Consider the following 14,307-nt stretch of genomic DNA (forward strand, 5'->3'; position numbering starts at 1 on the left):
GAAAAGTGAGGATCAATGATTCTAAGCTTTACTACTGCATTAGTGTCTATTCTTTCTTTTGTAATATTCCATAGGATGATGTCGAAAAGGCAGGAAAAGTGAGTGAGTGAGCAGGAAAAGTGAGGATCAATGATTCTAAGCTTTACTACTGCATTAGTGTCTCTATATAAAATTCAGTTAGAAAGTTTAGCGCTGTGGAGTCAATATCATTATTGTCTAGGGCCTTTATTAAATGATTATTACTATTATTATTAAATAAAATTGTATTGTATTGTGTTGTATTGTATTATTATTATTATTATTATTATTATTATTATTATTATTATTATTAGTCATACGGTGCAAGGAAGCCTGAGGCTTATGCTGCACCAGCCAAAAAATTTATTTTGAGTTTCCCTTAGAGAGAGAGAGAGAGAGAGAGAGAGAGAGAGAGAGAGAGAGAGAGAGAGAGAGAGAGAGAGAGAGAGAGAGAGAGAGAGAGAGAGAGAGAGAAGGGAATCATCAAAAAAGAGAAGAATGATAATATGCAGCTCAGAACCCTGGGTGTGTTAAGTCCATACAGCCTGTCTACATGCAATGTAGACAGGCTGCTAGGGCAGGTCATGGGGTTTTGTCAATGATATATAGGAATTTTGCTAGCAGAGAAAAGGAGGTGATTGTCCCTCTGTATAAGGCAATGGTCAGGCCACGCCTTGAGTACTGCGTACAGGTCTGGAGGCCTCATTTTAGGAAGGATGTAGATTTGCTTGAGCGTGTACAGAGAAGAGCAACACGATTGGTGAGGGGAATGAAGGGATCCTCTTACCAAGAGAGGCTTAAGTTCTGCAAATTGCAGTGGCTGGAGACTAGGCACCTGCGCGGTGATCTGATTGAGGTCTATAAGGCCTTGAATGGGTTGAGCACGCTGAATTCTGATGGGATCCTCCCACTTGTTCAGAATACGAACCTACGGGGACATAAGTTCAAATTAAGAAAGCATAGATGTAGAATAGATGTGCGGAAATTTGCCTTTAGCCAGCGGGTGGTTAATTGCTGGAACAAACTTCCATCTGTCGTTGTGGAAGTTGATAGGTTAAATAAATTTAAGGAGGAACTGGACAGGCAATTGGAGGGTATGGTGTGATTTTTTTTTTTTTTTTTTTTGGCTGATGCTGCATAAGCTCCTACACTTGCTTTCTTGCATCAAGTGCCACTACTACTACTACTACTACTACATACTCACCAGACGTGAGCCCCTGGGTTAACGATTTATGTTCGCGAAGTCAAAGGCTTGTTTGTCTATGAAGCAGCAATAGAGGTTTTGTTTCTGTCCCAAGGAACACGAAGATCGCATCATCTGTTCTCATTTCACTTCTGAAGCTTATATGTTCTTTTCACGTGATCCTTTTATATCATTTATTTAGCCTGTTTTGTAGAATTCTAATATACATGGTTGAAGAGGCAGAAAGGTCTAAAGCTTGAGCACAGTTGTCGATCTCCTATACTATAGTTGGGATAACGATTTCTTTTCTCCATTCATCTGGTATCTCAATTTTTTTTTTTTTTTTTTTTCCTAGGTTGATTTTGAAAAGTTTGGCGAAAACGCTGTTGTTTGTTCACCATTTGTTTCCACAAGGCTATAAGTATTGGAACTGTGGCTTATTTTCCTTCATTTGGAGTATTTCCGTGTAGGTTTCCTTCTGGAGAATTTTGCATACAAAAAAATTCCCTCCCAGTCCATATGAGTGGGGGGAAAAGACAGCAGTCTATGAACAGTTGAGTATCTGGGTGAAATGTGCTGTCCACGCTTCGCTAATGTTTTCTATATTCCCTGTTACATTACCTGAGTAGTCTTTGATCATTGGATGTGAGATAAAGGTCTGAAGATATTTTTGATTGTTTGTTGTATTTTTTTTTTTTTTTTTTTTTTTTAGCGTTGTGGCGGTGGTCAGCTTCATTGCTTCGTTCACCTTCTTGTCCAGCCAACTTATTTTAGCCTCTTTGTATTTTCTGTCTATTATGTGTCTGAGTCGTATGTGTTCGTCTGCGCTGGTAGCACAGTGGTATCGTCACCGTCTTCCCCGCACCGGGTAGAAAAGGCCCGGCTTCGAATCCCTTCGATGATGCGAGGAACTTTACTGGGCTTTTTTCACTCCGTGGCTGAGTTAGTCGGTCTCAGGCGTAGATAGCAAGGTTTCTTCCACAGAAATTGAGGTGTTTTCGTTCAGCAAAACAGGCAAATCGACAAGAGAACATGCAATTTATAGACACAATACAATATAATAGAAACCCTAATATAATAGTTTAGTTTAGTCGTTTGTAGTACACATCTTGACGTTACTCTTTTCCTCCAAAATTTCTATTATTATTATTATTATTGGCGGTATGGTGCAAGGAAGCCTGAGGCTTATGCTGCACCAGCCGAAAAATATTTCTGAGTTATCCTCTAAGAGAGAGAGAGAGAGAGAGAGAGAGAGAGAGATGATAATATCCAGCTCAGGACCCTGGGTGTGCCAAGCCCAATACTCACCAGATGTGAGCCCCTGACGTTATCCACCCATTATTTATTCTTTATTTAAACCGTGAATTTGTTCGGCTCTTTCCTCCCTTTCCTTTTCCCCTCTGGCCAGAGGATGCTCACCTACTGCGTCAGGCTAAGTTTGGTCTCTTAGATTTCTTTCATGTATCTTTTATTTTATTTATTTATTTTTGTAGATTATGAGTTTGTCCATATTAATTCGCTTCAGACTCAGACTGAACGGATCGGACTTACACTGAAAAGTACAAATTTCCTGTAAAAAAAAAAATAATAATAATAAAAATAAATAAAATAAAAACAGAGAAAAAGTAAGACCTGAACGATAGTAATTAAAAAATGTTAAAAAAGAGTATATAACATAGTAATGTTATATACTATTTGATTTAGTATTTTGCTACACAGGATCCAAATGCAAAAAATTACTTTATAAAGAAAGAGTAAGCACACCATTTTCACAATGTATTAATTAATTCTCACAATTACAAAACTATTCCTGTTCTACTGTGTTTTCGACCAAAAGATGTTAAAAGTTTATCCCTAATGAAATCTGCTCACTGCGTTGCAAGTACTGTGTGTAGGCAAGAATACAGGCTCCGACTGTTGATTTTCAGTTAGGTACAATTTTCGTGTGCGTTTTTGCACCCTACCCACAGACAAAAAATAAAATTGAATTTAGAAATAGTAACATCTCTCATATGAAAATATAGTTGTTTTTTTGAAAGAATATTTTCAGTTATATTCCTAGGGTTGCCACATGAATTGCGGATTTTGGGATTACAGTATAGCATAACAATTATTAAAAAAACCAACTTTTTTATAAAAAGATATTTTGTAAATATATAATAATTTAAAAAAATTATGTTTTGCGAACTTTATGCATTTCTAATTATCAGTTTGTGTTTTTCAGTTATAAGGTGTTTGATAAAGTTGTCTTTTCCCTTATTTGATACTTCAGTATCGCACCTATTCAGAACACTACACTACACAGAGAAGTAAGATACTACTCTGTGGTACAGCACGCGTAATCCTGACCCTCGTCACTCTTTTAACGCCTGGTTATTCTTTGCCATACGATTCTGTGTTTGCGATGCTGATCGTGTCAGCCTTTTTTTTTTTTTTTTTTTCATTGTATATGAGCATACAATAAATAATAAAACACTAACTATCGAGTACTTCAGGGGGGGTTTCCAAACTGCTATAGCCACAGACACAGAGTATCTGAGTAATGCAACTCTGTGTCCACAGAGTGTAATTACAGGCTAAAATGATAAACGAATTTCTATGGCTCTATAAATAAAACTAATGATTTCATTTGAATTAAAATTTGACAAGAAATGAATGTACCATTTACTTTTAATAATAACAGAGCCTTACAACTTTTTAAAATAAAACTGTTTCATTGGAAATAAAAAAAAAAAAAAATCATTTAAAACCTAAGGCAAAATTTTATAAAATGTGACTACCCCTTTAAGTCTGGTATGCCCCTGGGGAGGATCACAACCAATAACTTGAGAACCCCTGCTACAACACAAACCTTATCATACATTTAACAGTGTGTGCTGTACAGACTGTGGTTTACACAGAAACTTTGAATAAGCCTAACTTAGAGGATTGTGACAAAATTGCCATAAACATTTGTTCACTAGAATTTGTTTATTTTTTTATTTAGAAAGCTAGACGTATGGCAACTCTGTGCCCCCCCCCCCCCAATTCTTGTTATACTACTATTATTAGTGGTGTGAATAATAGTAAAATTTATGTTAAATATTGTTTTCAGTATACAGTAAATTTATAAGAAAATTGAGCTTGTAAAAAAATTTTGCAAATTTTTATCAGTGACCAGCCACCTTGTATTTGGAGGAAGGGACCTCATTTTTTTTATTAGAACCCCCAGTTTTTATACCACTCTTTCTGTGTAATCATCTCTTATTTAATTTACTCTTTATGCCCATATATATATATATATATATATATATATATATATATATATATATATTTAATTTTAAAAATGTTTGGTTCTATAGCTCTTATAATTATAAAAATTATGTACAGGATGTTATATCAACATATATAACATGCAGGCTCATACTTTCAGCATTTAGTCAGGACCAAAAAACAATGAAAAAGTTTATATAAACATGCATCTGATTCTGAACAGTGGTAGAGTTGTGGCATTTAAATAAAAAAAAATGGCTATAGAGTTTTCAATGGTTAAAAAAATTATAAAAATATAAAAAATAAATAAGAATAAGCAAATATACTTAGTATGAATAAACATTTTGCTAGGTATGCGACTGCTTGTTCTTCACGGTAATTATTTAAAATCCAGGTATTATTTTTCATTGTTTTCAGGTCCTGAACCAATCCTGAAAGGATGGTCCAAATGTTTTGAAACATCCTATAACTTTGATAACATAGATATTTATATGCCCCTGGGTAGGATTTTTCTTCTTATAACGCTCTGCATTATAAGAAGAAAAAATTAAATTACAAGGTGTGTCACTTTGGACTCTGGTAAATCTGGAGACCTTCCCATTTTCTTTTACTATTTTTCTCTCCTTCTCCAATGAATCCAGCAGAATTCCAGCATTAAATAAATTTTTTTCTGAAACAATCATGAAAAATTTAATTTAATGATTCCAGTAGTGTATTGCCATGAGATTGCAACAAAGACAGACAGGCACACCTATATTCCAATTTAATTCTGAATTGTCACAAAATACATTTTCATTAGCAGGGTGATTCAAAATTTGCATTGTTCAAAATGGAAGAGCTAATTTATCCGTTTTGGTAATCATATAAATGCTTACAAAAACAGTACTTGTGGTAACACTAACTTTTGTTCAAAATCATATTATTATTATTATTAGCCATATGGTGCAATGAAGCCTGAAGCTTTTGCTGCGCCAGCCAAAAAAAATATATTTGAGTACCCTAAGAGAGAGAGAGAGAAGTAGGAGGGAATCACCAAAAAAGAGAAGAATGATGATATCCAGCTCAAGACCCTGGGTGTATAGTGAACATCAAAGCTGAATTTTGAAAAAAAAATCCTGATTATATTTTTTATAATTACTTATATTATCATTATTATGATTACTTGATTGTGTAATCTTATAGTAAAATAATCAATTTCAATTAATGATGTTTGGGTTGCATGAATTTGGAATTACCCCCATTGTTTTCTTAAACCTAGACCTTCCTCTTCCCAATTTTAAACAGAATTCACAACTGTCATTTAAGCTCCCTGTAGCAAGTCAACTTGGCACACCACCTTTAAATTGGTGGTCCCTGATATAGATCAGCAAGACTGATTATCACTGTAGGAGTTTTCATTCCAAATTTTTTTATGAAGTACCAGTTTCTGTAGGATTAAGGTTGGGGATACAGAGCTCTCTCTCAAATCTTTTCACATATGTATAGAAACGTTCCATTCTTTTGCAGAAAAATCCTTTCCCACTTCCCTTGTTCCTTTTTATTCAGGCTGTTCATGCGGCATTACTAGATTAAGTTACTATATCAGTTACACTGACCTTTCAACAAATTTGAGGTTGTTATTGAATATTAGGCAGTGTTAGGTGGATCAGAAAACTGCTAGATTGGAGGATTCACAGACTAAAAGATTAACGGTAGCTGCAGGCAGAGGCAAAAGTGATTCTTGCTCAGGAAGGATTTTTGTTTTCATAAAGGTGGCTACAGTGGTCTCAGGCAGTTTTTGAATTCTATACAGTGGGATCAACTGATGATGTTACCAATGGTGAATTCTAGATGGGAAGCCTTCAGGGACTTAATCTTGGAGGCTACTAGGCTTTTCTTACCAACTAAGAAATACTGTTCAAGGTTCAGGCCTAAATGGATGTCGGATGAATTAATGAGGCTCGTGGCAAAAAATAAAAATGCATGGGATACATATCAGGTGACACAGAAGCCATGGGGTGCATATCAGGTGACACAGAAGCCATGTGGTGCATATCAGGTGACACAGAAGCCATGGGATGCATATCAGGGACACAGATGCATATCAGGTGACACAGAAGCCTACTGCAGATATAAGCTAGTCTGTAATCAAGTCACAAAGGAGGTTAGGTAGGCGAAGGCAGATTACGAGAAATCTTTGGCAAAGGACACAAAGAAAAACAGCAAAAAGCTCTTTGCTGTTTTTCTTTGTGTGCAAAGAGACATTCAAAAAATTACTTATGTAAACTCTAGAAGGAAGGGGATGAATCAGATTGGCTTTCAGTCTCCTTAAAGGAGATTGAAAGCCAGACCCAGAAGATAGTTTGGAAGTAGATGTCATGGAAAAATAACAAAAAGAAGATTAAGAAACTTGAGGAAGAATTTAAGTTGGTTGTCTCTCTCGTTTTGGTGAGGAAAGACAGTTTGAAGCTTCAGAATATTAAAGAAAGGTGTATATGATCTGAAAGAAAAGATGTATCTCAATCAAAAGAGGAGTGAGAAGAGACATGAGTAGACATTCAATAAATTATCCACAGGACATCATGAGTCCTCCTTGCCACCTTTCTGCACTGCATGAAAATCTTCATGTCTGCTTTTCACAATTCCAAAATTTCGTTCTTCTGGTACTGTTTTTAATTGAACTCCTCTAAGTATGTAAGTTATTTTGGATCCTGCATTTTGCTGCATTAATGCATAGTTGTCATTTGTCTGATCATCCCTGAAGTCTGTCTAAGTCATCTTGAAGGAGAATTACCTGGAAATTATTGTTAACCACCCTCTCAGCCTTCACATCATCTACAAAAGTAACGGCTCTGATTCCTGAGGGACCCTCACCTCAAGTTATAGTATGCTCTGAAGATAATTAATTTACAACCCTTTGCCTCCTCACATTAACATTAGCATTAGTTGAGGCATGCGATGCAAGAAAGCAAGCTTATGCAGCCAAAAAAAAAAAAAAAAAACTTCATTTCACCCATCTATTCACTGCAAATGCCTGTCCAACTCAGTCTTAAATTTATTTAAGTTATCAACTTCCAAACAACAGATGGAAGTCTGTTCCAGCAATCAACTACCCGCTGGCTAAAGGCAAATTTCCACACATCTATTCTACAACTGCCTTTTCTCAATTTGAATCTGTGCCTCCTCATGTTCTTAATCTGAGCAAGAGGAAGAATCCCATTAGCATTGAGTTTGCTCAACCCGTTCAAGGCCTTATACACCTCACATGTGCCTAGCCTCCAGGCACTGCAATTTGCAGAACTTAAGCCTATCTTGGTAAGAGCACTCCTTTGTCCCCCTCACCAATCTTGTTGCCCTTCTTTGTACTCGTTTTATCCACTCTACATCCTTCCTAAAATGGGGCCTCCAGACCTGTACACAGTACTCAAGGTGTGGCCTGACTATTGTCTTGTAAAGTGTTACTGTGACACTCCTCCAATCTAAGGGAATCACCTCTAAGTAATAAGACTGAATCTGTGAAAACCAAAATGTAGTTGTTCATAATCCATCTTAGGATTGTACTTGTGATTCTGATAACTAATATAGCAGTCTCTCATATGGGAGTGAGTCAATTTCTTTGCTAAAGTCCAAATAAACAATGTTAGCATTATTTACTGCACTCAACTCATGCCTGGCACTGCCATAGTAGTTTATCAGTTTAGTTAAACAAGAGATTTTCCTTTTATAAAATCATGCTCTGTTCTCTTCAGAATATTATTTCTACCTAGATAGCCCTATACTATTTGTAATCATCTTCTCTTATGATTTTCCCTGCCACTGAACTCAGACTGACTACTCCATTCTTAGGACACTTCTATGGATTGGTGTTACAGTGGCACTCCTCCAATTTAAGGGAATCACCTCTAAGTAATCTAAGACTGAATCTGTGAAAATCAAAATGTACATATAGAGGTTAATATGCAGGGCTCTTTTATCTGAGTTAGGCATGTTCAGCACATGCACACTTATTCCACTGTTCTTGCCAGTTCTGGAAGAACTTTCTAAAAAATCATGTTTTCGAATTACTAAAAGTCCCATTCATTCATTTTTCTCAATAGAAGAAGCAATTCCATGTATGTTCAGTTTACCAGCTTTTTATAGGAAGTGCATAAAAATGCTACTCTTTATAGAATTCATCATTCTGTGTTAAAGATAAAATTTAGAGTTAAAATTATTATTATTATGTTAATATTATTATTTCTTTCCAAGATAACTTGAATTCCTAATTGATTCCATAGGCTTCTGATATTTTCATATACATCTGGTGAGTATGGGCTTGGCACACCCAGGGTCCTGAGCTGGATATCATCATTCTTCTTTTTCTTGGTGATTCCCTTCTATTTCTCTCTCTCTCTCTCTCTGGGTAATTCAGAAAAAATTTTTTTTTGGCTGGTGCAGCATAAGCCTCAGGCTTCCTTGCACTATATGGCTAATAATAATAATAATAATAATAATAATATACATTACACCACATTTAAGAAACATAATAAATTACTAAGTGAAGAATATACCTGCTGGTGGAGACCAACTCCCCCTCTGTATTCACAGGGAACATGCACAGTCTTTCATCATTATATTATGTTACTGAATTTCTTAAATGAAATTCTTTTATATTTTTGAATGACTATATGCTACTTGAAAGTTTTGTTTTATTTAAAAAATACATTATTTTTACTTTAATTATAATACCAGAATTTAATATGTTGTAGTTTTCTATGCAGGCATTACTGTTAAGTTTTTTGAGCTGATGGAAAATGGGTTATCACTGGACTTGTATAGTAGTGACCTGCCCAACATCATCTTGGGCATCAGCCATTGCAAAAGGTAAAAATGATATTTCTAAAAAAAATTAAAGTTGCTTGTAATTAATCTTATTATATTTTTTACAGATTATTGCTACTTTGGCATTAATTTATGAAATGTACTACATAATATTGTAGTATGAAGTATATATAATACCAGAAATATTTGAACATTCTTCCAAAAGTAGTGAATAATATGAACAAGACATATAAAAAGCAGGAACAGATTTAAAAGTGTACAAGCCACCATAAACAAACAGAATAAGTCATGGCATGGAATATGTAAAGTTTCAGAATTGCTCAATTATTATTTGCTGTATCAGTAATTTGTCATTACATGTAATAGCCACACATTTAAACCTTCCATATAGTCAACTTGAAGCTGGTTTGTAAGATGAATATATGTTGTTTCTCTAGTTATCAATAGGATTTGAACACAGCCCTTTGCATAAGAGAGACAGCAGTGAAGCAAGTAATGTGGCTTCATTGGTTGTGTATTTCACAGGATGAAAAATCAGTTTCAGGGAGAAAAAATTGTACAACCCTTGACCAAGACCAAGTAACTCAGCCATGGTGTGACAACACCTCAAGTTTCTTCCATCTCAGCACACATATTATCTGGGATTGAGTCAATCCTTAAGGGGGAATTCAGATTGTTTCAACACAAGGAAAGACTACTTAGTCTTAACTGTGTCTACAGTATGTCAGGAGTGTTGTCAATAAAATGGCTGAATTTGAAATCTTGGTTCTAATGCTGACATAATAGGGCTAACAGAAATGTGTTGCTGCCCAGAAATCGGGGATGACGAGTTCCACTATGGTATGTATAATGTATTCAAGAAAGACAGGGAAGATAGAAGGGGTGGTGGTGTCATGCTTTTTATCAAAAACAGCCTGAGTGCGAAAAAAGCTTTTGCAGAGGCTGAAGCATAGAATCTGTGTGATGTGAGTTAGTGGAAGCAAAGGCATAATGAGAGAGGGAGTAATCTACAGACCAGAAGATTATGAAGAATATGAAGAGAGTCTTTACCTGCAAATGAATGGGCAAGCAAGTGCAAATGTCTTATTATGGGTGACTTCAATCTGCCCCAGAATGATTGGAATAAGTGGGAGGGTAACTCACCTTGGGAAAAAAAATTTCTAAATAAACTAGATGATTATTATTTGTACCAGCATGCCAGAGATAATGGGGTGAGAATATTGTTGACCTCGTCATTACTCATGAAGTTAAACTGTCAAAGGGGACTTGACAATTTAAGGTGCTATGTGGCATCTATTAATTGGGTGGATTGCAGAGTGAGGGTAAATACTCATGACTCAGACCAGAGCAACAAAGCAAAGGGCTCAAGCTAATGGGAGTGCTGTGGTTCAGGGGAGAACTAAGGAGGGTGGTTGTCCTCTGAATCACAGCCTTTTGAAATGTACTGCTTGTTTGATGTTTGTGGAGTAATCAGGAATGAGACATGATATTGCCAAGGGGAACGCATTTGTGTGTGTACAATGTAAGGAGTGTGAGGAAATCAGGTGCCAACTCAGTGATGTTATTGGCCTTTGAGAGCTTGAAAGACAGGGTAGATGCCCATCAGGCTCTCAGCTGTCCATATCAATGCCCAGAACATCACACAACAGAGGCTGTTGTTGTTATTTGGTTTTTAGGAGCATTATCAACTAAGGCCATATTACTCCGGGGATATGCGGTGGTCATTTCCTGACCTTTCCGCATCCTCTGTATTTGGTGGTCACGGGCTCGAACCCCGCTCTGATCAAGAAGCGTGTGCTATGCACTGCTGCTCCTGCCCACCTGGCTACGGAGGCGCCACAACAGAGGCAACCCCTCTGTTGCACTTGAACATCACACAACAGAGGCAACCCCTCTGTTGCACTTGAACATCACACAACAGAGGCAACCCCCAAGGCAGAATGCGCTGGTCCCACAAGAACTAGTTGTTGTCGGTGACTCTATTTTCAGGGAAATGGGGAATATATTGTGCAAAAAGAATAGGTGGAACAGGACCAGGGGCAAAGGTTGACGAAATTGTGGAACAGATATCTTTTAAGGGTACAAAAGGTGATATTGTTGTACGCATTGGCACTAATGATATTAAGAGTAGGAGATCGGCAGAATTACTTAACAAGTACAGGCCAATGTTGAAAAAGAGCTGAGTTAGGGTTGAATTTGAAAGTGTCTGCAATTCTGCCCAGACACGATAAGAGGGAATATATGATGAGAGCCTTGTCGATCAGTCAGCCCTGGAGAGATTGTGCAAGGCTCAAGGGTAGAATTTTTCTCAGCCTGGTCTGTGCTTGTTAACAGGAGAGACTGCTTATACAGGGATGGGATACGCTTAAATAGAAAGGGTGCAAGAATATTTGCTAATGCTATTGAGGCAGTGTTAGGTGGGTCACAAAACTGCTAGCTTGGGGGGGGGGATACACGGACTAATAGATTAACAGTAGCCGCCGGCAGAGGTGAGAGTGATTCTTGAACTGCTTCTATTGGAATGAGCAGCAGCCTGGAAAACAAGATGTGGGGGATTTCAGAGACTGCTGGGAGTCATTGTGGAACAAGTAAATACATGGGCTGTGCTAAAGTAGCTAAGAACAGGAACAGGTGCATGTATACTTGTGTGTACACCAATGTTAGGAGTTTGGTAAATAAATTTGATGAATTTGAAGTGTTTGTCAAAACATCAAAGGCAGATATTGTTGGGATATCAGAGATGTTGTGTCACACAGATATAAGGAATGCAGAAATGGAATTTGGGGAGTAGAATGTGTACAGGAAGGATAGATAGGAAAGGAAGGGAGGAGGGGTTATGCTTTTAGTTAAGAAACACAAAATCCAAGGAAGTACAGCTAGTCGATATGGGTGGACAGAGCAGTGTTGAGTCAGTTTGGTGTGACAAAATCACTGGGAAAGAAAAATTGAGTGTAGAAGTGTATTATATGCCTAATGACTCTGATGAGTATAATAGAGTAGCTGATGGTGTCTTGTCAGTGATGTATAGGAATTTTGCTAGTCAGGATAAGGAGATGATTATCCTCTTTTATAAGGCAATGGTCAGGCCATACCTTGAGTACTGTATTCAGATCTGGAGGCCTCATTTTAAGAAGGATGTAGAGCTGCTGGAACGAGTACAGAGAAGGGCAACAAGATTAGTGAATGGAACAAAGGGGTGCTCTTATGAAGAAAGGCTTAAGTTTTGGAAATTACAGTGTCTGGAGACTAGGCACCTGTGAGGTGATCTCATTAAGGTAGTTTAAGATCTTGAATGGTTTGTGCATGCTCAATGCTGATGGAATTGTTCCTCTTGCTCAGAATAATCGCCTGAGGGCATAAATTCAAATTGAGGAAAGACAGTTGTAGGATAGATGTGTTGAAGTTTGCCTTTAGCCTGTTGGTGGTTGATTTCTGGAACAAACTTCCATCTGTCAATGTAGAAGTTGATAGCTTAAATAGATTCAAGGGAGAACTAGACAAACATTTGGAACTAGTGAATGGGTGAAATGAGAAGGGCTTTTTTTTTTTTTTTTTTTGGCTGATGCTGTATAAGCTTGCTTTCTTGCATCATATGCATTTACTAATGCTATATAAGGTTGCTTTCTTGCATCATATGCCTTTACTAATGCTGTATAAGCTTGCTTTCTTGCATCATATGCCTTTACTAATGCTGTATAAGCTTGCATCATATGCCTTTACTAATGCTGTATAAGCTTGCATCATATGCCTTTACTAATGCTGTATAAGCTTGCTTTCTTGCATCATATGCCTTTACTAATGCAAATCTTAATGCTAATTTTAAAGCAAACCAAAAATTAGTGAAGCCATGAATGAATGCATATCTTTAAGAAAATATTGCAGGAGGAGGATCTTGAAATGGATAAATTCAGAGCCATCAAGTCAAATAGAACAGAAAAAACTTAACATGGGACAGTTAAAGAGCAATGAATAGTATTGAAGCTTACAACAGCTACAAAAGAAATATTTTTCAAGGTTTAGGCCTAAATGGATGTCAGATGAACTAATGAGACATAGGGCAGAGAAGAAAAATGCATGGGATACATATAAATTAACATGTGACACAGAAGCCTATGATAGATACAAGTTGATCTGTAACCAAGTTACAAAGGAAGTTAGGCAGGCGAAGGCAGATTATGAGAAATCTTTGGCAAGGGATGCAAAGAAAAACAGCAAAGAGTTCTTTACTTATGTAAACTCTAGAAGGAAGGGGATGAATCAGATTGGTCCACTTGATATCGATGGTTCAACTGTTGATGATCCTGCTCAGGTAGCTAACAAACTAAATGAATATTTTGCATCGACATTCACACATGAGGAGTTATTCAGCGAGGGGAATGCCAGAGGTGTATTCAACTCTGGCAGTAAGCTAGATAATCTCGTAATAACTGAGAGTAAAGTGGAGGAGAAATTGTTGAAGATAAACATAAGAAAGGCACCTGGGGTGGATGGGATTTATCCAGTTATATTAAAGGAGGCAGCAAAGGAAGTAAGCAAAACCTTAGCCATAATTATGAGAGCTTCCTTGGACCCAGGGGAGGTACCCATAGACTGGAGATGTGCAAATGTGACCCCCAATTCATAAAGGAGGATCAAAGGCTGACACAAGTAATTATAGACCTGTGAGTTTAACTTCTGTTCTAGGAAAATTAATGGAGGCACTGGTTAAAGAAGCACTGCTGGATGATCTAGACAAGATTTCAGTTATAGCTCGGACACAGCATGGTTTTGTTAAGGGGAAGTCTTGCCTGACCAGTTTGATTGGATACTATGATGCAGTCACAAAAGAACTGGATGCAGGGAATAACTTTGATATTATATACTTGGATCTTAGAAAGGCTTTTGATACTGTTGCACCTGGAAGACTGCTGCACAAATTGGAGCAGTGTGGCATTGGAGGCAAATTGCTGCTATGGATAAAGGGATGGTTGAGGGGGAGAAGACAGAGAGTGGTAATCAATGGACACTGCTCATCGTGGACTAATATTATTAGTGGAGTCCCTCAGGGTTCAGTG

At 37.1% G+C, this 14,307-nt stretch overlaps 1 protein-coding gene across 1 annotated transcript in view; it reads left to right on the forward strand.

Moving 5' to 3' along the window:
- Positions 1-3,019: 3,019 nt before the first annotated feature.
- The window catches only part of LOC150082636 (L-fucose kinase-like), a 162,397-nt gene continuing 151,109 nt past the window's right edge, over positions 3,020-14,307 (forward strand). Inside the window, exons 1-2 of the mRNA XM_090377884.1 lie at positions 3,020-3,133; positions 9,193-9,295. Coding sequence (XP_090234010.1) covers positions 9,226-9,295 — 70 coding nt within the window. The 5' untranslated portion in view covers positions 3,020-3,133; positions 9,193-9,225. The remainder of the gene's footprint in view (positions 3,134-9,192; positions 9,296-14,307) is intronic.

The sequence above is a fragment of the Mastigoproctus giganteus genome, chromosome 7, assembly GCF_048544385.1.
Source record: "Mastigoproctus giganteus isolate SK-2022 chromosome 7, ASM4854438v1, whole genome shotgun sequence".
Lineage (NCBI taxonomy): Eukaryota > Metazoa > Arthropoda > Arachnida > Uropygi > Thelyphonidae > Mastigoproctus > Mastigoproctus giganteus.